This window comes from Erpetoichthys calabaricus, chromosome 12 (genome assembly GCF_900747795.2).
Source record: "Erpetoichthys calabaricus chromosome 12, fErpCal1.3, whole genome shotgun sequence".
NCBI lineage: Eukaryota > Metazoa > Chordata > Cladistia > Polypteriformes > Polypteridae > Erpetoichthys > Erpetoichthys calabaricus.
The window spans coordinates 123541665-123567588 of NC_041405.2; the positions used below are offsets into that span (position 1 = coordinate 123541665).

Genomic DNA, 25924 nt, shown 5'->3' on the forward strand with positions numbered 1-25924 from the left:
AGTTGGTGTAAGGGTGTGTAAAAACTCTTGTGGGTATGTTAGTTGATCATTAGGATTGTCACTGACTACTGTATCTATACTCTTGAAGGTCACTTTTTCACAGTGTATAAGATCAAGAACTTTGTTGATAATATGTAGAGAATCGTCATTTGTGACGCTCAGTATTGCTCTTGCAGCAAGTTCTTATTTAGTAACAATTTCAAACAAGTTAGGGTTAGGGAGTTCAGCAGTGACATATTTATCAATGTCATCTTTTGTTCTTATTTTAGAATTATTGTGAAGAGTAAGCAGCATGTGGGCATGAGGAAGGGCGTGCTTCTGAAATTCGATTACGTAAATATAACAACAACCCAAAAAAGATGTTGTAGAATGTAATTCCTGCAGCATAATCCAAAAGACTTGTACTACAATATCAGGTCTGTGTTCTGGTCTTTGGGTTATCTGACACTGCATGTAGAACTTCCGGCCAAGCAGGATTACATGTGAAAGTGAAATAAATCGGGCTTTCCGAATTTTCGTACTATGGCCATGGCATCCTGACATTAATATTATTCAAAGTCATTGTCTGTTTTTACCTGCATTTTTATTACTCTTTAATATTGTTTTTTTGTATCAGTATTCTGCTGCTGGAGTATGTGAATTTCCCCTTGGGATTAATAAAGTATCTATCTAGTTTTGCTGCATGTATCTTGGACTTCCTGGAAATGTGGACGGTAAAATGATCATTTTGCCTACATGTACGTTATTTTCAGCGTTTGCTTGCAGTGCGTCTGATAGTCCTTTGCAATGTTCCACGTGCAGATCTTGTTGATGTAATCTGAGATAGTTGAGATGCGCGCCCTCTGTTTTAACATACACATCTACGACATACTGTTGAAATAGTTTGCTGCTGGAGTACAAAATACTAAATGTATTCCTCATTGCTAATCTGTACGTGTAAAATTTGCAGAGTAAGCCTTATTCGCTTGGCAGTTTTTATCGGGAACATGTTGTAAATCTTTGTGCCAGCCAATGTCTCCGTAAGGGAATAAAAGTGGATAAACCATAGGATCGCAATTCATATTGAGCATGGAAATCTGTTTACAGGAGTTGCCTATGGGATAGATGCAAATGTCCCTTTCGGCAGGCGGTTCGCCACCTTCTCCGACGCAAATCGCTACAACATCGGTGTGACATGTCGGGGCATTGTATCATCGTAAATCCTGCCTAGGGTTTTCCTTGAAAACCATTCGTACAGATGCTGTTGGATTGGACTGAGTGATTTCATGCATGTGCTTGTATGATTTAGTGAAGGGGTTGATGGTTCTGAGCATGGAATCTAATAATAATAATAATTCATTACATTTATATAGCGCTTTTCTCAGTTCTCAAAGCACTATCCACACAGGGAGGAACTGGAAATCTAGCTGGAGAAGTAAATTTTCCACTGCATGCAGAGTTTGCTTTATTTTGTAAGCGTACTTCAGTAGCTTGCGCTGTGTCAAAAACATACAACTGTCTGTATCCTGGAGAGGTAGAAGTTAGTGTGTAGTGGAGATTTGGTAATAAATTTGCCCGTGTACTGTAAAACAGTGGTCCGTGGCCAGGAGGCAGAGTTATCTGTGCACACATGGAAGCAAACGCTAAAGAGTTGTATTCTTTGAAGAGGAGCCGCAGGCAGTGTGGGGAAGGGTTTGGAAGAGGACGAATAGGAATCAACAAATGCCATGTGTGGGCGGGACCGGTTTTGAAGTGGAAGCAGGATGAACCAGAAGAGAAATCAAATCCATATTACTAAACGAGAATGGTAAACCGGATGGACGCAGGGACATCCGGCCATGGGCCGTGGACGCAAAAGACGTACTGCGCAGGTGCCCCCACAAACCACTATTCATGAAAATTCATTGGGATTAATGAATGTCATTTGCAATCATTGTCATTCACTTAACTTCCCTGAAGAAACAACTGGCAATACAAGTAATGAATTTACACGTTGTTGTCAAAAGGGTCAAATTAGACTGCCTCCTTTACATTCATATCCTGCATATCTACAGAAGCTTCTAACTAACGAAGTACCTGAAACTAAAAACTTTACGAACTGCATTAGATCCTACAATAGTTCATTTGCTTTTGCATATACCAGAGTAAATATCAGGCCACCAGAAGGCAATGGCCCATACTGCTTTCGCGTATGTGGACAAATATTACATCGCATTGGAACAGTGCACCCTGAAACAAATGAAGAACGCAAATATGCACAAATCACGTCGGCACCTACAACAAGCTTCTGAAACCGCGGAAGAAAAAATGTCTCCGCTCCAAAAACACATGTCACTCATTATTCAAAATACCGGTCCCAATAACAGAAACATCGGTATCCACTATGAAAATGAACAGTAACAATGCACGTGACATCCGTCTTGCCACACTATTAATTATAGATGAATTTACAATGGCATCCAGTCACTTACTCAACACCATTGATAAACTTCTACAAACGTTGATAAATAATAATACACTATTCCCTTTGGAGGAAAGGTACTGTTATTAGGAGGAGATTTTAGACAGTGCTTAACTATTGCTCCACATTCAATGCGCTCAGCTATTGTTCAGTCCACCTTAAAATACGCGGACAATTGGCATTGCGTTGATGAATAATCATTTTCCCTTTGGAGGAAATGTACTTTTATTAGGAGGAGATTTTAGACAGTGCTTAGCTATTGCTCCACATGCCATGCGCTCAGCTATTATTCAGTCCACCTTAAAATACGCGACGACGTCACACATAAACAACAAGAGAGCGAACTACAATACATATACAGGCGCGAGACCTGATGGGTGATAATACGAAGAAACGAACAGTCCGCATATTAACAGTGAGTGCAATCCTCCTTATTACTTATCCATATTCCTAACGATAAAGATCAAACAAGTCATCAATTCACGATCACGGGTACAAAACTAGACGGCTCGAGTAACGGCACCACAAACACGCACCTGCATCAAAAAAAAAAAAATTCACGTCACCTATAACGTGCTTCAAAAAAATGTTACGCGAACAATTGGCATTGCTTTCAAAAGATACACTTAGTACAAAACATGCGATGTCCAGATCCCGAATATAACAATTGCTTATTACAACTGAGAGATGGTACACACACCAATACAGATGTACTTCACCCAGATATTATTACAATTCCTCAACCCTTTATCTGCGACGACTTACTAGACCAAATACCCCTTTTAACACAACGGACTATATTCTGTCCAAAAAATATAAATGTTCATCACATTATTAACCAGGTCATTTCATTACTTCCTGGAGAGGCACGGCTCTTTCTAAGCTCTGACAAACTTGACTCTGATGACGACAATGACCATCTTAATTTCCCCTTAGAATATTTGAACACTATTAACCCAGCCGGATTTCCACAACACAATCTTAGCCTTAAAAACGGAACAATAATCATGCTATTAAGAAACCTTAACACTAAACAGTGTTTATGCAATGGTACACGTTTAGTCGTCAACACCATGACACACAATGTTATTCAAGCGACAGTTCTTACAGGATCACATGCTAACAATACTGTTCGAATTCCTAGAATTGACCTTAAAAGTTCTAACCTGGAATTACCTTTTACACTTAAACGGCGACAGTTCCCCATTACACCTGCCTTTGCCATGACCATCAACAAATCACAAGGACAAACCATGGACAAGGTTGGCATCTACCTCTCTGAGCCCGTTTTTGGACACGGACAACTTTATGTGGCCTTCTCACGAGTTCGACGTTCATCTGACGTTAAAGTTGAGGTCATAAATGCTCCATGCCAAGGAAAACTCATTCAAGGACAAGACACCATCTTTTCTACTAATGTTGTGTACAAAGAAATTTTCCAAGAAGCCTTTACACTGTACCAAACACTGAATTGTTTGCTTCCTATATGTGTCATCTACACCTTCACACTATGCTATATCTCATTCATACATCACGCTCTTTGTAATTTCCCAACACCAGGGGTTGGCGAGCGAAGCGAGCAGGGGGCGGAGCCCCCTAGTCAATATATAAATATTCAGTCATATGCTCACAATGTGCAATATACATTTTACAAAGATGGACCGTCATTACAAACCACAATGGGTAAATCACTACTAGAGCGGTATCATATTTGGTGAAGGTTTTTCTGAAGTGCACGTTTACTCTGGGGTGGGTGTGTTTTTTTGGTGGTCATATTTTGGGTTCACAAATTGTGCCTAAACGTCCAGTAGGTGTGCCTATGAATATCCTGATTTACTTAGTTGGTAAAAACTGCACTTTTGACCAGGGGAGCCCATACCGTTCTGAGCCCCAGCATGCTTGATAGTGACACATAAATAACAAGATCCTATTTCCACCTTCAACAAAGTTTTTTTTTTGTGTGTGTATATATAATATACAATGATTTAATGTATTCTTTGCATAGTGCTTTGTCATTTTTTTGTTCCAGTAGAATTTCAAGATGTGGACAGATTCAGTGCCACAACACTAAACAAGCTTTTTGGTGATATGTTGTAACCTTAGACTACAGATGTTTCACATTTACAAACCGAATTGAGACCATCTTGACTGGTTGTTTAGGTTTACTAACAGCATTCACTGTCGCAGGGCACCTGAGTCACCCGCTGAAGTGTGGAAACTCGTAATCCAAACTGAGTAATGTCACTTGCGTGAGCTTGTAAAAGTTTTAATGTAGTGAAGAGAGGTGGGCTGTTTCTACAAAGTCTTCACTTCCAGTCCCATTTCAAAGGTGTTTGTCAGCGTGGTTAAGTGTTTTAGCAGATTCATCACAGCTATGAGTGACAGCCTCTAAAGTGATGGGGCCTGACTTGCATTGATGCATTTGGACACAGTGACACCAAACGAAGAAGAAAAAGGCACTGAGATAATCTTTAATACACAACTAGCGTTTATTATTGTGGAATAGTCGGGAGAACTTCAAACAAGCAGTCAGTCATTCATTTAACATCTTCAAGAAAACTAGAGGAGGTTTTTAACATATTTTGGCATCATGGCATTTGGGGAGCTGTAACTTTGTAATTGTAGCAAATCTCTGCTGGTTGTTCAGACAGAGGTTTGACTATGCATGTCACATTTGGTGACCAGGGTCCTCATGCTAATAGCACTTTTCAAGCTGTTTTATTGGTTAGTTTTCTTCAAGGTCATACAGGAAATAACAAACAAGCATTAAACATCAGCCTGTATGTAGCATGAGGGTTGCTTGATCCAGGCATTAAGATATTTTTTGCAAATGCTCATACCAAAGAGATTAGGTGTATTGATAAATTACAGCAATATTTGAGCTTCCAACTTCAATTTAGCTTTAAGACCACTACATTTTTTTATTGTGTGTGTGTGTGGGGTTAGTACAGGAACACTAGGCTGTCAGAAATGGGGTGGGAAGAGCTCAAACGCATGGCTTTAAGTGATGACTGAGGGATTTACTGTTCCAGAACTTTAAAAACATGACAGGGATTCAAGTTGCCCCGCTGCCTGAGCTCAGCTCACTACTGGAGTGATTCCACTTTGGGTTTTCTGTTGATAGTCTACAAACTAAGTATATTGAAAAATACAAATCAAAGCTGCACTGTATAATATCCTCTTTGCTCTCTATGCTTTATTTCTTGGGTCAGTTACAGATTTGGAAGTTTTAAAGTAATTAAGCCAAAGGGCTGCCCTGGTCGTTTTTGAGTTTTCAGTGGACGTGTGTGGCTCAGGTACAAGTTGGGTAAATGGATGCAGGTGGATTTTTTTTTTTTTTGGTACCCTGCCAGATCCTCCCTTTGTTGGTAAAACTTTCCAGAACTACACAGTGCAGTTTCAAAGAGTGGCCTTGTATTGCAAAAACTGTGGTCAATAAACCCATGAGACAGGAACCCATTGTGGGGTGCTGCACACTTGCTGGATGAACTCTTCTAGCTGCTGCACAGTCTCCTCCACGTCGTTGTTGATGAGTGTCTTATCAAAATAATGTCCGTATGTGGCAAGGATGGCATCGGATTCCTTCTGAATCTGTTGTAAAGACTCGCTCTGCAAAACAAAAGAGATTCAGTAAAATGACAAAGGTGTAAGAAGAGGACTTGGTGATGGAGCGTTGGTCCAGTGTATTGATTTTTTTTTTCTGAGCCTCCTAGCATGGTCATGGGTTGTTATTGAATATCCCACTTTTCTATGGTGGGGGAAGTTCAAATGAACCATTCTGGCTAGGATGCCAGTCCATGTTAGGTTATCTCCTTGATGTGGCCCTGGGTTACCTTATGCTGATGTTGCATTACGTGATTTCTAGTCATGGGTTATGTCAGACTGGCTGCAGTTGCTGCTCTCTTCGCTGTGCATGCCACACTTGGTGACTACGATACGTGCACACTTTCCGACAATCTTGCTTGCCCACCCTTTTTTCCAGCCAATAGCATGCTGTGTGATGGAGTCATTGCCATTCGAAAAAGCTAACAGGTGTGGCGATTTCCAGTGCAATTTCTGCCCTTTTTGCCATTCTGTTGTGGCACGTAAAACTCGAGACCTCTGCCAGACGAGTTTCCATTTTGTTCATAAAGTCCAAAACGCCTGCATTCCTTATGCCTTAAAGCTAGACTACACTGCTCAAAAAATTTAAGGGACCACATAAATCACACATCGGGTGATGTTGAACGAAATATTCAAGTGGAAAAGCATTACTGAGTAACACTAATTAGTTGAGAAGAAAATAATGTAACAACGATTAATGGAAACCAAAATCACCAACTCATCGAGAGCTAAATTCAATATCACACTGAAAATCAAAAGTCAAAAATTGAAATCACAGGCTGATTCAACTTGCTGTGAATTTCATCATGGAAACTCCTAATGTGACTCGGTAGTGTGTATAGCCATTGTGTGCCCTCCCGACAATGTCTGGGCATGCTCCAGATGAGACAGCGGATGGTGTCCTGGGTGATCTCCTTCCAGACCGTAATCGGGGTATCTGTAAGTTCCTGGACAGTCTAATTTGGTGGCATCGGTTTCACTGATACATAACATCCAATTGGATTCAGGTCTGGGGTCTCAGGTCAGGTGTGGGCCAGTCAATGGTATCAATGCCTTTGTTATCCAAGAACTGCCTACACACTCTGGTCAAATGGTGCCAGGCATTGTCCTGCACCTGGAGTGACCCAGTGCCCACTGCACCAGTGTAATGGCTCTGAGGATTTCATCCAGGTACCAAACAGCAGTCAGGGTACTGTTGTCTAGCAAGTGGAGGTCTCTGTGACTCTTCAAGGATATGCCTCCCCAGACCATCACTGACAGACTGCTGGATAATGTTGCAGGCTGCATCACGTTCATCACGGCATCTCCAGACACTCTGACGTCTGTCACAAGTGCTCTAGTCTGTGAAAGAATAGTGCACCAATGGCAGAACTGGCAATTGTGGTATTCTCTGGTGAATGCCAATCAAGCTGCACAGCGATGGGCTGTAAGCACAGGTCCCACTACAGAATATTGGGCCCATATGTGTCAGATTAATTATTATTTAATATGTTATAATTCCAGATCAAACGTGAGCACAAGGAGAACATGTGAACAAGTTAAAGTGAAGTACAAGAATATACCTCAAACTGGTAAATATTGGTATATAACTATTTAAAGAATTGTTGACATAATCATATATAATATAAAAAACATTAATTTTAAAGCTAATAAGGCAGACAAGCAAAAAACAGCTGGAGGTCCACGCGGTCCAGACCTAACCCCTGCAGAAGAGTTGGCTCTCCAGCAAAATGCCCATCGCCCTGCTTCTGAGGACATTCCAAAGGGAAGCTCCTCCTCAGAACCAGTGGCAGGATGCAGTGGTCACTTCATTTCAGGTAAAGGATGGTCATTGCATATATTTGTCCTCCATGTGTGCCATAGGTATGTTCCATGTAGCCCTCTTTTTTGTTGGGTCAGTTGCAGGGAATGTCATATCCCTTGAACTTGTGTCTGACCAACGAGATATTGACAAAGGTCAAATATTTGATGAAGACACTGTGTCTGATTATTCATCAGGAGGAGAGATACATTTTCCAAATAATGTTTGACCAAACTCCACTCTGATCAGTCCCATGTGCCCCAATCACATTTGGAAACCCTGGGTAATGAGAACGTTAGGCTGATTGTGAGATTCTTTATGGAACTGTGGGTGTTTTAGCCTGTGTGTTGCCTACCTGCAATGGTATGAAACACCTCTTTTATTGTCTGCACACGCAGGTGTCCAGGAAACACAATGAAAACCCAAAGGAAATATTTCAGAGCCAAACAGACTTTACGAATTGCCTGGCAAACTGCACTTTTAGATAGATTTTCCACATCGCCTACTGTATATAAAAAAGTGCCGCTTGTAAAAAACCTCAAAGCAATGCCTACTGTCTGTGTGGTTGTGAGAGCCCGACTTCACCGAGTTTGACTTCAAATATAAGGTGCTAATAAATCTTTGAGGTACAATATTCCCCCTCGGCTAAAGAGGTATCTTTTGAAAAGAATTTCCTCCGGGAGCAATTAAGGATCTTGCCGATCGCACAAAACCCTCTCTATATGAAATTCTCTTTGTATAATTTGTGCACCGATATCAATTGGTCGCTCATTCATGAACGGCGAAGCCATGACTGGATGACTTCCACGCACCGTCACTGATTAAGTGTGTGAGTTAATCCTTGCTTAGGTAGAACAGACCTGCTCCGAGCAGCTTTGAGGATTAGGATGTGTTGCTATGACAACACTTCCAGCAAGAGTTTTGAAAAACCGACAGATCCAGGATCAGGCCAAATCGTCAACAATTACATCCGGCTAAACGACTAATCCACGTACGAAAAATACCCCCCTGCTCTTTAAATAACATAGGGTGCCCACTCACACCTGATTGTCATTCCATTGTTTGAAAACACCGGACTCTAATTTCACCTTCAAACTAACTGCTAATCCTAGAGGTTCACATACTTTTGCCACCCACAAATATGTAATATTCAATCATTTTCCTCAATAAATAAATGACCAAATATAATATTTTTGTCTCATTTGTTTAACTGGTTTCTCCTTATCTTCTTTTAGGACTTGAGTGAAAATCTGATGATGTTTTAGGTCATATTTATGCAGAAATATAGAAAATTCTAAAGGGTTCACAAACTTTCAAGCACAACTGTACATTATTGGCTGTCAAAAAAAAGAGAGGAGCTTCCGACAGACACTTAATACTGTGCCGAATAATCGTCATACAGTTGTCTTAATTTGACATACCCTGTGACTTCTAGTCATGTAAACTTGATGTGCTCTAGCGACAAATCGGCCGTTTGACATCTGACTTGAAGTTGTGTAGTGTGACGTTGGGTTAATCTGGGCAGACTCCAAAGGGGGCAAGAAGTAAAGTGAATTAAGAATGCACTTCTCTGCTTGTGGTGTGGAAAGTTTATGGTCGTCCCCTAAGGTCTGAGTGAGGTATGAAGACCCCCCCACACCCCAGAGACACATACGGGTGATGGGTTTGAATGCCAAGTCACCTCCGCAGCATCTCCTTGGGCTCTTGTCCTCTCACATCACAAACATGACAAAGCAGCTTTAACTTGGCCCCATGTGGCTGTGGGCTCTGTGACGGGCTGCCATCCCACCCAGGACTGCTTCCTGCTTTCCGTCGATGTGACAGGCTCTGGGTCCTTGTCATGGGAAATGCTCATTTAGAGCAATACTGCCTTGAAGTGTAGTTTTATACACTTATGGCACTTAGAAGCCATGTTAGCAGCAGTAACTAGGACTCTAGAGGACCTCGCTGGGGCAAACTAAACCCCTCACCTTGGAACAGCAAGCAAACGGGGGCAACCATCTGATGTAATCAGGCGAATGTGTCACTTACCTGTTGTGCAGTGTTGGTTGGAGCAATAAAAACAACCAAAGGAGCAAACTCGGCGGTCCGCAGAAGTTTAAGGGTCTGTTGGGAGGAGAAAAAGAACTTTCTCAGTTCTAAAAAGGCACATCGTCAAAGACACTGCCATTAGTGCTAACGGCATATGCAGACTGGCTGCTTCATCTGGTCCAGCTATTCAAATGAAGCAATGCCCTGACCTTGGGGGGCTCATGCTAGCAGTCGGGGGCTTTCAAGTCCTCCTCTTCTGCCATTCATGAATACTGCAATCTAAAATGCTACAAATCAAAACATCTGACCTGACTATAGCTAGTCAGCCCCCCCATACCCCCCCCCCCCCCCCCCCCCCCATCCCCTCTGTTACCTGGGGTCTCCACCACGGGCTTACCTGAGGCTCAATGTCCAGTATGGCGATTTTTTTTTGCTCGTGGATTTTAAGAATTGTTTCAAACTTGATGCCGAACATGTGGCCTTGGAAACTTCCGTACTCCAGGAAGTCGTTACTCGTGATGCTTTTTGTCATCTCCTCATTAGAAATGAAGTAGTATTGCTTTCCATTCTCCTCATCTTTTTTCTGAGGTTTTGTTGTGTCTGCACAATAGATACATAGATTAATAAATTAAAAAGAGCCTGACAGAGCAACCCATCAATGGCCAGAGCCCAACTCTCTCCTCTGATTTTATTCCATCGATGTGCTGAAAGTGGTCAGACTTTGGTCATCATTAATATTCATCTCCTTTTTATTGAGCCCCCTCACCTCGCATAATGCTAACTGGGTATAAAGTGTGAATATCACGTCACTACGACAATAGTCGTTAAATATGACTGAGGAGGAAACTCTGCGAATGGACAAACTGACGTAACGCTAAACACAGAGACAGCTGGATAGATGATGAAAGGAACTATACAAGGCTGACAGATAATGAAAGACACGTATGAAAGGCACTATATATGGGTGATGGTCATGTAGATAATGAAAGACAAGACAAGAGTATGAAAGGAACTATTTAGTAATAAAAATAATTTAAAAGTATGAAAGGTGGTTATATAAGGCAGATAGTGTAGGAAAGGCAGTATATATGGGTGACGGTTATATAGATAATGAAAGACACTACATAAGGCTGATTAGGTTTAAGGATTTAAAATTCATTACAAGACAAGAGTATGTAAGAAACGATTTAATAAAATAAAAATAAGATAAAAGTATGAAAGACACTAAATAAGACAGATTGATTGACAGACATGAAAGGCATTATATTGAGTAGATAGAGTACAGAAGGTACTACAAGAAGAATATTAGATCGATAGATATTTAAAGTCACTACATAAGGCTGATAGAACATGACAGGTACTTTATACGGCACATAGGCAGAGTACAAAAGGCACAGTATAAGGCAGAAAGAACTGACAGATTATAAGGCACTACATAAAGCTGAGTGATAGATACTGAAAGGCACTATACACAGTCATATGAAAAAGTTTGGAAACCCCTCTCAGCCTGCATAATAATTTACTCCACTTTCAACAAAAAAGATATCAGTGGTATGTCTTTCATTTCCTAGTAACATCTGAGTACTGGGGTGTTTTCTGAACAAAGATTTTTAGTGAAGCAGTATTTAGTTGTATGAAATTAAATCAAATGTGAAAAACTAGCTGTGCAAAAATTTGGGTCCCCTTGTAATTTGGCTGATTTGAATGCGTGTATCTGCTCGATGCTGATTACTTGCAACACCAAATTGGTTGGATCAGCTCGTTAAGCCTTGAACTTCATAGACAGGTGTGTCCAATGAGATATAAAGGTATTTAAGGTGGTCAGTTGCAAGTTGTGTTTCCCTTTGACTCTCCTCTGAAGAGTGACAGCATGGAATCTTCAAAGCAACTCTTGAGATCTGAAAACAAAGATCGTTCAGTATCATGGTTTAGGGGAAGGCTACAAAAAGCTATCTCAGAGGTTTAAACTGTCAGTTTCAACTGTAAGGAATGGAATCAGGAAATGGAAGGCCACAGGCACAGTTGCTGTTAAACCCAGCAGGTCTGGCAGGCCAAGAAAAGTTACAGGTGCAGCATATGAGCAGGATTGTGAGAATTGTTACGGACAACTTACAGATCACCTCCAAAGACCTGCAAGAACATCTTGCTGCAGATGGTGTATCTGTACATCGTTCTACAATTCAGCTCAATTTGCACAAAGAACATCTGTATGGCAGGGTGATGAGAAAGAAGCCCTTTTTTGCACTCACGCCACAAACAGAGTCGCTTGTTGTAAGCAAATGCTCATTCAGACAAGCCAGATTCATTTTGAAACAAAGTGCTTTGGACTGATGAGACAAAAATTGAGTTATTTGGTCATAACAAAAAGCGCTTTGCATGGCGGAAGAAGAACACCGCATTCCAAAAAAAAAAAAAACCTGCTATCTATTGCCAGATTTGGTGGAGGTTCCATCATGCTGTGGGGCTGTGTGGCTAGTTCAGGGACTGGGGCCCTTGTTAAAGTCGAGGGTCAGATGAAATCAACCCACTATCAACAAATTCTTCAGGATAATGTTCAAGCATCAGTCACAAAGTTGAAGTTATGCAGGGGTTGGCTATTCCAACAAGACAATGACCCAAAACACAGTTCAAAGTCTACAAAGCCATTCATGCAGAGGGAGAAGTACAATATTCTGGAATGGCCATCACAGTCCCCTGACTTGAATATCATTGAAAATCTATGGGATGATTTGAAGCAGGCTGTCCGTGCTCGGCAGCCATCAAATTTAACTGAACTGGAGAGATTTCGTATGGAAGAATGGTCAAAAATACCTCCATCCAGAATCCAGACACTCATCAAAGGCTATAGGAGGCGTCTAGAGGCTGTTATATTTGCAAAAGGAGGCTCAACTAAGTATTGATGTAATATATCTGTTGGTGTGCCCAAATTTATGCACCTGTCTAATTGTTATGATGCATATTGCATATTTTCTGTTAATCCAATACATTTAATGTCACTGCTGAAATACTACTGTTTCCATAAGCCATGTCATATATTAAAAGGAAGTTACTACTTTGAAAGCTCAGCCAATGATAAACAAAAATCCAAAGAATTAACAGGGGTTCCCAAACTTTTTCATATGACTGTAAGGATGAATAGATAAGAGCATGAAAGGCACTATACAGTATAAGGCAGATGGGAGTATGAAAGGTACTATATAAGGCTGATATATGGACTAATAAGAGTATGAAAGGCCCTACACAATGCTGATAGACCAGCGCTTCCCGATTGGGGGTGCTTGCACCGCAACTGTTGCTTGGGGTGCCAGAATCCATCGAGGAAGAAAAATGAAAAACATTATTTGTACAAAATCTTAATTTATCTATCCATTCCTAAATAATTAAATCGTTTCATACTTGAATTTTGTGTGGTTGAGGTGTGGAAGGCTGCTCTTTCCACCCTCTTGTTAGCTGTGAATAAAGTATCCATTATTCATAAAGCTTCAATTGGTGATCTGTTTTTCTGCGTTAACCTCATATTTTTTCATACTTCTTCTCAAACCAAGGGGGTGTGAAATCAGCCTCGTCCGTCACAGGGGGTGCGAGGATACAATGAATCGTGAAGCTCTGTGATAGACAGATAGATAATGAAAGACACTATAAGTCTGATAAAAGATGAAAGTCACTATATATGTGTGAAGGGCATATAGATAATGAAAAGCACTATATAAGGCTGATAGGATATAATAAATCACTATATAAGGTACGCAGAGTATGAAGGGCACCATAGAAGGCACATAAGAGTATGACAGGAACTTTATAAATAAGGCTGCTAAACAGGCAGATTGAGTGTGAAACTACGCTACCGGTCAAAAGTTTTAGAACAACTCAGTTTTTTCAGCTTTTAATGAAATGCACAAAGTTTAATGTCTTAAAGTTTCATGAAATCAAGTCATAGAACAAATAAACAATGGTAAATAAAAAAATAAATCAAGGAATCATTACGTGATACAAAATTTGTATTCAAATTTTGGATTCATCAGAGTAGCCACCTTTGCTGATGTAACAGCCAAACTGTGGTAACCCCTTTGCGCCAGTCACTCTGTGCAAGTCATCAACTCTGCCTCCAGGATCAGAACCCCAGACCATCACACTTCTCCTCCATGTTAGACAGTTGGTGTCACACACTTGCAGAACTATTATTCCATGAACTTGACGGCGTACAAACACCCTGCACGATGAACTGAAGATTCCAAAGTTTGATTTATCAGTCCACAAGACTTTCTTCCAGTCTGCAGTAGTCCACAGCTGGCATTTCAAGGCCCTATTTTGTCTTTTAAGGAATGGCTTTCTTATTGCCCTCGCCCTGTCAAACCTGCAGCACAAAGTCTCCTTCACAGTACAAACTGAGACTTGCTTCTCTCGACCTGAAATGTTAAGCTGTTGTGTTGTGAGGCGCCTGTGTTCACACAAGCTGGTGACCCTCACAAACTTGTCTTCTGATTGGCTGCTGACTTTGGGGTTGCCAGGACTCTTCCTATCAGAGTTTCCAATTGCCTTTGGATTGTGTAGGACACCAATGGACTCACTGACACTTTGATTTGTTTTGCAATTTCTCTAAATGAAAGGCCTAAACCTCCAAGGGTAATAATGCTCTGCCTCATTTCATTTGTTAATTGCAGTTTTCTTGCTGTTGTCACTAGAATTTACACGTTTCTACAGTGGAATATCATCCAAGTGTTACTTGAGAAGGTGTAGTGACACAGACTGTTCCAGACAGGCAGAGGGTTGGGATGCTTAGGCTAACTGTTTGCTTCAACTTGCAAGGCTTAATTTACTTGTATTTTTGCAGAACATCTGTAGGTCGTAACCTATTAGTTGTTCCTTGAAGAAAGCCCAATTATAATATTCTGGTTTTTGCTAACCTAAACTTTAAATGTAAACCTTTGGCAGTTTACTGCTTTACCTTTTCACCATTTTAGGTCATTCATTGTATTTCAACTGATTCAATTTGAAGAAAAACTGGAAAAACTGAGGTGTTCTAAAACTTTTCACCGGTTGTGTTTATATGGGTGATGGCCAGATAGATAACAAAAGGCACTATATAAGGCAGATAGATAGAATGGCCATGCGAAAGGCAGGATCTAGGGTAGATAGTGTACAGAAGGCACTATATAGGGCGGATAGAGCATTAAAGGCACTTGATAAGGCAGACGGACAGAGTGCAAAAGGCACAGGATACAGTAAAGCAGAAAGAACAGAGCAATACTGAAAGACACCATATAAAGTAGGATAGCTACTGAAAGGCACTATACAAGGCTGATAGATAAGATATAGTGAGCACCATGCACCTCTCATATGAGCAGCACAGACTTTGCACACAGGACTCATGTTTGGCCCTTTCAGGCTCAGCCTTAAAGCCTTTTGACCACTCATAGAGTGACCTTCTTGTGTTTAATGGCTACCATGTCATTGTTCAGCTTTTACAAGCTTTTCAGTTTTCAAAATGTTTTGTTGCCTGCATACTCCCTGGTGAATCTGAAAGTGCTTTGAAACCACAAAGAGAAATATGAAGAAATACAAAGCCATTACAGGTGGAACAGACTCACGCACGCCTGGTGAACAGCCCTCCAGTCAAAATAAAGGTGGTGAAAACACATTAGTCTCTGATGACCACTAGGGGGTGCCAGGCCTTCATTTAAGGCTTGTGTGATCACCTCAGACGTGACTTGAGAACAGGGGCAACTTGAAGGATGCCAGCTGTGAACACAAACCCAAATGTAAAGCAAGCACTGAAAAAAGCTTGTGAAGTCAGCCAGTGCTGGCCAGGATTGACAGGGCAGTGCTGACCAGAGGTGTTAGGGAATATAAAGGAGTCAACAGCAAAATGCCATAAACATTCAGCTTAGGTCGGACTATAATACTGTAAAGGACTGCCGGCAAGGTTTCTAAGATGGACCATCATTACTAATCAGTTGTCCTATTTCTGTTATTAAACTTAAGTTTTATATTACAAGAGTAGGCCACACAGTTGAGGTCCTGCCGCTTATTATTATTTATACCTAGTTTGAGTCCCCCCCATTTTTAGTGTCTGGTTCTGTCCCAAAAAGAGTAAAGTGCTAACAGTGACATGTGTTTTAAATGTATACAGTAAATACTTACGTGGAGAGGGGTATGCAAACTTGTCGGGGTGTTTGGCTAGCAAAGTGCTTTTGACATGGCTTCTTCCCACTCCTGGAGCTCCTGAATAAAAATAGAAAATGGTCGTTTGTATGAAAAGCTCAAAAGACATCAAGTGCAGCAGTAAAAATCCACGAAAACAAATAAGTAACAGCAATCCATGTTTACCAGTACGGTCATTTACATTTATTTGCTTAGCAGACGCTTTTATCCAAAGCAGCTTACAAAAAAAGGTCAACATAATCGAGTAAACATCAGTGTGGGGGACTGTTTGGGAACAAATATTACAGGACAAGGGTACAAATCTGATCATCACAAGTGAATTGCTCCGAGCAAAATACAAGAGAGTTGTAATTCCTAGGTAAAAAAGATGGAAATTCACCAAACAAGAGTCTTCAAATTGTTCTTGAACACACAGAGGGAGTCAGAATTTCAAACAGAGGTGGGCAGCTCCTTCCAGTAAATAGAAACTATACATGAAAAGAGTCTGGATTAAGATTTGATGGTATCACCAGATGCCTTTCATCGGCAGTCCTCAGTGATTGAGAAGGAACGTAGGAACTGGCAGGAGTCTCCATATACATAGGCGATGACCTGTTGACTACTCATCATGTATTTGAACGTGCTGCTGCAGGGGCCGACTGTAGTGATCTGAAAGGAGGAGTGACATGTGCCTGGAGAGGTGGCACTGCCTTTTAAATTATGCCTGGAGACACATGATGGTTCTCCGGCCAGCAGAGAGTTGCAATAGTCCAGACATGACAAGACCAAAGCTTGGACCAGGAGTTTTAAAGTATGCCCTGTCAGATGTTGTATGGAGTGAATCTGCAAGACCAGAAGAGCATTCTGACATGGTCAGTGAAAGACAACTGCTCACTGATCACCACATCAAGGTTGCACACAAACTTGGTGGATATTACCTATAACAGAGGTAGGGTGCTGAATAGAGGGCCACGCTGGAATAACAAGAAGGTCCATCTTAGTGCTGGAGATGGTGCTCCTTCATCCAGGTTGCATGAGTAGTTGGTACAGATATAGACTAATTAAACTGGCAGGAAGGGTAGACAATGCAGAATCAGATTAATAGTTATAGGGGGACTTGGATGGCATACAGGCTTGGGTAGATTTGTGGTTTATGAAATGTAACGTAAGTAAATATAAAGTATCACATGTAGGAAGTAAAAAAGTTAGACTGAAATATACAATGGGGGGTCTGAAATGTGAAAGTACCCCTTATGAGAAGAAACCTAGGGGTCTTAATGGACTCATCACTGCCATCATCTAGACCAGGGGTGGGCAGATTCAGTCCTGGAGGGCCGCAGTGGCTGCAGGTTTTTGCTCCAACCCAGTTGCTTAATAAGAAGCCCTTATTGCTCAAGTAACACTTCTGCTTCACTTTAGTTGTCTCGCTCGTTAAGATTTTGAACCCTTATTGCTTATTTTAGTCTTAAACAGCTGTACTCTCGGTTTTTAATTGCTCCTAATTAGCAATAAAAGGCAAATGACAAAAGAGACCAGCATTTCTCCATTTAGCTTGTTACCATTTACACCTGTGTGTATTTATCATGCACTATTTGGTTTAATTAAATACTTGGAAAGTGAAGAGAAAAAAGTGAAGCACTGAGAATAACTCAAATCTTTTGGATGATATCCTTAGAAAGGAAAAAAAATCTAGGATATGAGAATGACTTGACATGGAAGAGTTAAAGCAATAGCAAGCCATGAAATTAAATAATTGACAAGGATTGTTTTTTAATTAAGCAACTGGGTTGGAACAAAAACCTGCAACCACTGCGGCCCTCCAGGACTGAATCTGCCCACCCCTGATCTAGACAGTGGACAAAAGCCATTAGGAAGGCTAAAACGTTATTAGGATGTCAGGTTATAGTGAGGTATTTCACGAGGTATGGAGTCCAAGTCTAGGGAGGTTCTCCTTAAGTGATAGAACACACTAGTGAAGCTTCATCTGGAGTACTGGGTGCAGTTTTGGTATCCATATTACAAAAAAGTCCAGAGAAGAGCGACTAGGCTGATTCTAGGACTGAGAGGTATGAGTTATAAGAACAGATTAATGGAAATTAATCTTTTCAGTTTAAGCAAACATGGGTTAAAGGTTTAAACATTATGAAAGGAAATAGCACAGTGGATCCCAACTTTTACTTTAAAATCAATTCTGAAACAAGAACATGGGGACACAGTTGGAAAGTTATTAAGGTCAGATTTCTCAATAATGTTAGGGTTAGGTTTGGAGTTTCTTCACACAGAGAACCAGAGACACATGGAATAAATTGCCAAGTAGTATGGTGGAGTTTAGGGACCTTCAAATCTCAACTCAGATCTATGGGATTGGGCTGCATGATTTGTTCTCACCAACACTCTTCTATTATTCTATTGTTCTAAAAGACATGAGGTAGGGACCAACACTGGATGGGACACCAGGGCACATTCAGGCCTAAATCAACATTCACTCACAGCAGCTCAGTTGACAGCTACTGGCCAGGCTGACCACATGTCTTTAGACTTGTGTGTGGATCCAGAACCTGACAAGAAATTCGTAGGAACATTGGGGGTGCCTTTAAAGTCCACACAGAAGGCACATTAGTCAGGAACTAAACAATTCTGAGCACTCCAGCACTTTCTGCTGCACACAAATACAAGAAATAATAAACTTCTAAAATACTGAAACCACAGATCATATAAAAATTACCTTAGAATATTGTTAAACCTACCTATAAGGACGAGAGTCTTTCTGTTGAAAGCAGGGAGTTTGATGACTTCTTCATAAGAAGTTATATCCAGCTGATCAAAAACTGTCAAAAAAAAACTCTGTTTAGTTTGCACATTTAGAACTGAAGTTTGTTCATTACAAATACTGATAATCTCTTTCATAAATACGTTATTAAGCTGACAGCTCTGTGACCAGAGGCCCTGGTCCTAAGGCTGATCATTTATTCAGACCGTATTGTCTACTGTAGACCTTCTACAAACATTCTTGCATGCTGTGGCACATGCTCACATTCTGATTACGGGGTCCACTTTCTGACCAGTCAAGAGGACCCCCGTCCAAAGTCCCACACTTGAAGTCTGCTGCAGGAAAGCTCAATGACCTGGACACTCTTTGACTCCAACACGGTCTTGTGTGCCACCTGTCCCTAGGATATAGGATTACAGCCAATGAAGATCACCATTTATATTAGAGTATCCTCATTGGCGAAACAGTTCAAAAGAAAATAATGGTGCAAATGTCCACAGGGTTACTAAAAAGCGGCAATACTAACATCCTCCAGGATGTTTAAGAGAAGAAGCAGGCAAGAATGTTATGATTCAGGAATGAAGCAGTACAGATTACTGTAATGACAATGCATGTTATCTTCTTAATCCAAAAGACAATCAACTGTGACTTCTAAAGCTTTGTCCACATTACTGTGTTTTCATTTGAAGACAAGACCTCTGAAACCAGAACATTCTCTGTCCACACTAGCAGTTTCACATCATTTTATGAAAGTATCTCTGTCCACACTAAAACGTCCGAAAAATGCATATGACATAGGCGTTCGTCTATACTGGGCATGCATGCATAGGCGGAAAAAAATCCTTGAAGCAAGCCACAAGATTTATCTCAAAACTGTAGCATCCAGTAAATTATTTGCCTTTTGCGCAAACTGTACAAAAGGCAATTTAGATGCATACTGGTAAGCAACACAACACTTGCCACAGAAAGCAACACTTCTATGTCTGCTATGTTGGAATATGGTTTTCTTCTAAAACAGGTGACCAATCAGGGAATGACACATTGTAATAAGCCGAAACCAATCTGGGAAGAGACACATAATAAGCACAAACAAATCGAAGCAGGGAAATAGGATTCCACAATATTAATATATGTATGGTGTTCTGATCATACAGCTTAATATTTGACCCTGAACTTCATAAGACGCATGGATGGAGGTAAGATCAAGACAAGCTGATGACATTTCTCTTCTGTGCTTCTGTGTCAATGTCTTTAAAGTTCTAGTTTAAGCCTTTGTTAAGCCAAATTTTATATCGCAAATTTCACAAAGTGGTCTGTGACACTGAGGATTTATAACTGAAATGAAATGCGTTACTGCAGGGCACACAGTGAGCCTCTAGTGTGACCATACCAACTGGGTGCACTGCCTGCCTTTGCTTAGCTAGCATTTGATGGTTTACCCTGAATGAGCAGACCTATTCCAGAATATTCCTCAGTGGGATAATCAAATTCCGATTTAGCAGGTTGAAAGTCCTGATCTGGATGTGCAATAAAACCAAACAGGTCACTGAGGCTGCCGGTTCAGGCTCATCTTCAACATCTAGACAAAACTGGATTTTAATGACATATTTGTCATTTCAAATAATTTGCAAGGCACCATATACGATGAAGAACTGAGCTCACAGCAGTACACAAGCAGTGTATTTCTCAACCCATTGACAGGGACCGGTCTGAAATGATGGGAGTGTAGAGGACAGTTCCGAAGCCTCGGTCAGAGTTCATGTGAATGTGATATTAATCTTTATGTGAGATGAAGCCGAATGCATTGTCCATGAACGGACTGAGCCGAATTGAGCCCCCGACCCCCTACCACAGAACGAAGTAATCAATTAGTGGAAAGATTGCTAGATCTTTGTGTCCGAAGTGTGTGCAGCCTTGGGTTGCGATGAGGGCCCCCAAATAATCCCCACTGCGTTTTTGAAAATCTCGCCCATCTGCATTTCCATAAGTATATGACTCTGGTGTGGATTTTTAAAAAGTCAAGTTTTCAGGCGTTAAAAACACTGGTGTAGTGTAGACGAAAGGCAAAATCAGAGACCAGCATCTGCATTTTTATACAAAAACGTAGTAGTGTGGATGGGAACTAAGCACTGGAGATTTTCTCCACACCTCTGGAAGCACACTGTTGACAGTCCATCACAGGACACCCACATTTACAATCTCCAATTAACTTACCATGCACGTCTTTGGGATGTAGGAGGAAAGGCGAAGTACCAGGAGAAAAATCCACACAGACACAGAAAGAACTGGCCAACTCCACACTGATAGTGACAGAGCAGGGACTCAAACTCAGTGAGGCGGCAGCACCAACCGCGCCGCCACTCTAATAACAAATGCGCTGTGTCAAACTCCAACTTACTTGAGCTGTGCTTGGCCAGGTACTTGTCTTTGCATTTTTTTTTCTTGCCAAAGGGGCTACAGGACTGCGTTCCTTCTTCATTTGACTTCGTTTTACTTGCCACTCGCCTGTAGGATGACAAAGTGAAAACTTTGAAATATGAAGGTAAATCAAAAAGTAAAGGCAATTTGAAAATGACGCGATAACTACAACAGATAGAAGCTGATGCAATACAACACGTTCACGGTGGCTTATGGGTCATCCAGTCACACACAGAGTGCGGTGCTCTGCTGTTAGTCTCGTTGAAGTCAACGTCAAATGAACATGGACACCCTCTGCGGGATTGCCCCATTGTTGAACAACACGCCATAATGAGATTTCTTTGGGCAGAGGGAGTGAAGTTCAGTGAAGGATGTTGGCTCAGTATGGATTTGAAAACTTGACTTGGCCATTACTACAAAACAACATAAGGGAAGTATAAGACTGGATTAAGAAACCCCATAGGTCCTCAACAGATAGTTGTTCAGACCTTTTAGAGTGCAGCTTGTGGACACAGAATCATTTAATGCAGTGTAGTATTTCTCACTCTTAATTTTGTTATATGACCTTGTGATATCCCCTGTAGTGGTTAAGTGGTCCAAACCTACACTCTGGACATCTGATAGTTCATGAGCTGAACAGGAACAGAGGAGAGAAGGGACACAGATCCAAAATTAAAGGGTGAAAGGTGCATGTTTATTTATAAGAGTGCTGTACAACAAAAACACAGCAGTGTCAGGTAGGCTTTGTTGCACAGTCGTTCCGCACTGACACTCCATCAAAAAGCAAACAGAAGCAAAAAGGAAAAAAAACAAATGAATTTGTAAATTTACAGTAAATACAGTACATTCCCTCAGTTCTCTATACAAAAACAAAACACACACACACCAAAAAAAGGCAGTCTTCCTTCTTTATCCCCGGCTCAGGAAGCTTCTCAAATGGGGAAAAAATAGAGGAAAAATATGATTGATTTTTGCAGTTAATTTGAGAATACAAAAGAGTGGCTAAAGTGTACTAAGAGGTGGTGCATAGGAAGATGGGCTCAATCATCAGCATGACACGACAAAACAAAATGCAAAAACAATGCCAAGATCTACACCTGAAGACTTGCCCTGCAAATATACATTTTGCTTTACAGCCTAAAGAACACGACCATCTTTTATAACAGCAGCCTGATGATGATTCAGTTCATACAATGAATTACATATGGGCATTACATACAGTAGCTAGCAACGCAAAGCCTTATCTTCAGAATTCGCTTATGTGACAATAAACTATTTCAACAATGATAAGTAAATACTGTATCATTAACCTAAAATAAATTAAACATCTCAAAAACCTGTTAGGGACACAATTTTTACAGGATCAACTTTGTTTTTCACATCTGTTTCTGCAATTATATGAAAAATACCCATCCATCCATTATCCAACTCGCTATATCCTAACTACAGGGTCACGGGGGTCTGCTGGAGCCAATCCCAGGGTGCAAGGCAGGAAACAAATCCCGGGCAGGGCGCCAACCCACCGCAGGACACACACACACACACACACACACACCAAGCACACACTAGGGACAATTTAGAATCGCCAATGCACCTAACCAGCAAGTCTTTGGACTGTGGGAGGAAACCGGAGCACCCGGAGGAAACCCACACAGACACGGGGAGAACATGCAAACTCCACGCAGGGAGGACCTGGGAAACAAACCCAGGTCTCCTAACTGCGAGGCAGCAGTGCTACCACTGCGCCACCGCGCTGCCCATGAAAAATATTCATAATCAAAAAGTGGTTTTGGTGGGTCAGCAGTGTGCGGCTTCTCTAGACACATCTAGTGACTGGTGGTGTTTGTCTCTGGGTGAACACAAACCCTGGAGTGTAATACATGCATGCATGAGTGCGCCATCACGCTGCCATCTTCACCCTGATAGAACAGGTAATAAGCAAGAAGATGAATGTGTAGAGATGCTTGGATAAGTGTGTTGATTAATTGATGCTCCCATTATTATTTTGGACGCCACCATCAAATATACGAATGCGTCTATTAAAGTATGGGCAGCACAGCGGCATAGTAAAAACTACGCATAGCTCTGAGGACCAGGGCTTCGCCTTTCATGGGCTGTTACTGCCTTACACCCATTGGTGCTATAATAGGCCCTCACTCCTTGCATCCCCAGCTTGAAAAAGCAGGCTCACAAAATGGATGGATTCTTTGTATGTGGAGTATTACTTTATACAGTGGAACCTCTGGTCATGACCGTAATTCGTTCCAAAACCCTGGTTGCAACCTGATTTGGTCGTGACCCAAACTAATTGCCCCCATAAGGTTGTATGTAAATACAATTAATCTGTTCCAGACCATACGAACTGTAAGTAAATATATTTTTTTTAAAGATTTTTAAGCACAAAAATAGTTAATTATACCAAAGAATACACAGTGTAATAGTAAACTAAAACTAAAAAAATTGAATAACAGAGAAAACTAACATTGCAAGAGTTCACGCTACAGCCTTACAAACTGCCCCCTTTAAGCACAGGGAAAAAAATGAAAATTTGAAAAATCCTTAATTTATACAAAATATAACCATAAACAACCAAGAAAACTAACCTTGCATGAGGTTAATAATTTCTTTCTTTAAATCGATTTCAATTTTCTTCGAACCTTTCTCCTCACCAACACTACCACTCTTCACTTGCTTAGAGGCCATGGTTAATTGCAAAATTAATGCAAAAGCACACGAAATAGAGCACAAAGATTTCACAGCGAATGCACGCACATTTGACCGAGAACAATGTACAGGGAAAGACCTGAACACATGCGGAATTCATTGGCGCGTACGAACCGGAAGGGAAACTGGCTGCCTGCCAGTGTTTTTGTTCGCCACCTGAGTGTGTGGTTTGTGAACAGATGCAAAAGTTTGCCGAACTTTTTTGATTGTAACCCGATTTGTTATGTGTCCGAGACATTCGTAACCAGAGGTTTTACTGTATGTAGATTGTTACAGTTGTACTTGGGTTAAAATGGCTGCTTCACAGCTTCAGAGAGCCGGGGTCTTTCTCAGGACTTTAATACCTTATGTGTTCCCTACATCAGTATGAAAGTTCTCAGGGTACTGTCATCTTCTCCTACATCCTAAAGATGTGATAGTTAATTTAGTTAGACATTGTTAAATAGTCCTGTTGAGTGAAAGTGGGTGTCTTGTTATAAACGGAGACCCCACCAAGCTGTAGTTCACCTTTGCAACTCTGTGAATGTCTGATGGGTGAAGCACATCTTGGAAATGAATGTTCACAGCTGTGGATGGCCATTATACTACAACAGCAAACATCATTTTAAATAAGTAATGAGAATAACTTGTGGCCGTGGACTGAACTTGTCAGACAGCCCTGAAGAGTGCATCTATCAGAATGAAAAGTAATTTGCTTTAGGAAGCCCCTGGGAGTCTGGAGTGCTGCAATCAAAGACCTGGCACACACCTTTAAAAAAGACATTTACTAAAGCAGACTTTAATTTATATAGCGTCATTCGAGAGAATGACAGTCCAAAGCAACTGTAGTTAAAACCTGCAGTGGGCTTGGGGGGCTAAAACAAAAGGTGTAAAAGTAACAACATTCTTGAGGCAGTTTGAGATCATGGAGGAGACTAGAGCCTATCTTAGCAACATTGGTAGGATTCTGGCCTGGACACCACCATCACAAAACCCACCACTTTGAACTACCAGTTAAACTAATACAACGGGTTTAGGGATGTGGAAGGAAAACCCACACAGACAAAGCGAGAACACACAAACTCCACCAGACATGACTGGGAGCAGCAGTTGGACCAAGGACACTGGATCCATGAAGCAGCAATGCTGCCCACTGTGCCACGGTAAAAATATATTACTTGAATAATCTAAAAAAGTAACGTTAAAGGAAAAACAGAAACAAAAGCAATATACTTGGGCATTTGTTCAGCAAAGCAGCTGGTATTTTCTGTCACGTAACGCAGCAGACACAGTAGGCACAGTCATTAGGCATCATTAGCACTTTAATGAAAGTGTTTCTACAGACGTACGCTCTCCCTCTGTTACAGTGTGTGAAATGGTTGGCAATGCAAATGCTAAAAGATTACAAATGTGAAAATGAGCCTAATTTCATATGCCATGTAGAATAACAGTGTTAACTTTTATATTCCAATGAGCCTGCATTTTACATGTCAGCTGAAAGGCCGTCTGCACGTTTTACTATTTCTTCATCCATCGTTGGTGAAACAACAGTGTGGCCTGATGGCAAACCAAAAGTCTGCCATACAAGTCCGCAGCTCTGAGTCAGGGTGTCACCTGCTTGTAAAAATCTAATGTACCTGAATTGTATAAGAAATAATAATAACAATGACAATGATAATGGAGCCCGTTTTACATCGAGAGAAACGTCAAACTGAAAGTGGCGTAAGTGAGAAAGAAAATAAAAATTGTTCTGAGGCTCCACTTGAAGGCTTGCTAATGCACAACGATGAAGTGGCTGGGTTTAGATGACAACTGATTGCCATCAGAAGCACTGGTTTTGTAAAACATTTGTTCAGCCAATCTAATTGTATAAATCGAGGAGACAGAACAATCCAGTCCAAAAAAATGTGTCTAATAACTCTGGGCCACACATTCTGCTTCCTGATTATGACAGATAACTTCAAGCTGAACACAAATGTAATTTCAGATCGACTGTATCACATGGGAATTTGGAGAA

The 25924-nt window shown here is 41.0% G+C and overlaps 1 protein-coding gene across 1 annotated transcript in view; it reads right to left on the reverse strand.

The window, feature by feature from the left end:
* Positions 1-5389: 5389 nt before the first annotated feature.
* Positions 5390-25924, reverse strand: part of mpp1 (MAGUK p55 scaffold protein 1) — a 92897-nt gene continuing 72362 nt past the window's right edge. Inside the window, exons 7-12 of the mRNA XM_028816092.2 lie at positions 21185-21291; positions 18764-18844; positions 16017-16097; positions 10273-10475; positions 9876-9950; positions 5390-6049 (exon numbers count right to left, since the gene is read on the reverse strand). Of these exons, the coding sequence (XP_028671925.1) occupies positions 5873-6049; positions 9876-9950; positions 10273-10475; positions 16017-16097; positions 18764-18844; positions 21185-21291 (724 nt within the window). The 3' untranslated portion in view covers positions 5390-5872. The remainder of the gene's footprint in view (positions 6050-9875; positions 9951-10272; positions 10476-16016; positions 16098-18763; positions 18845-21184; positions 21292-25924) is intronic.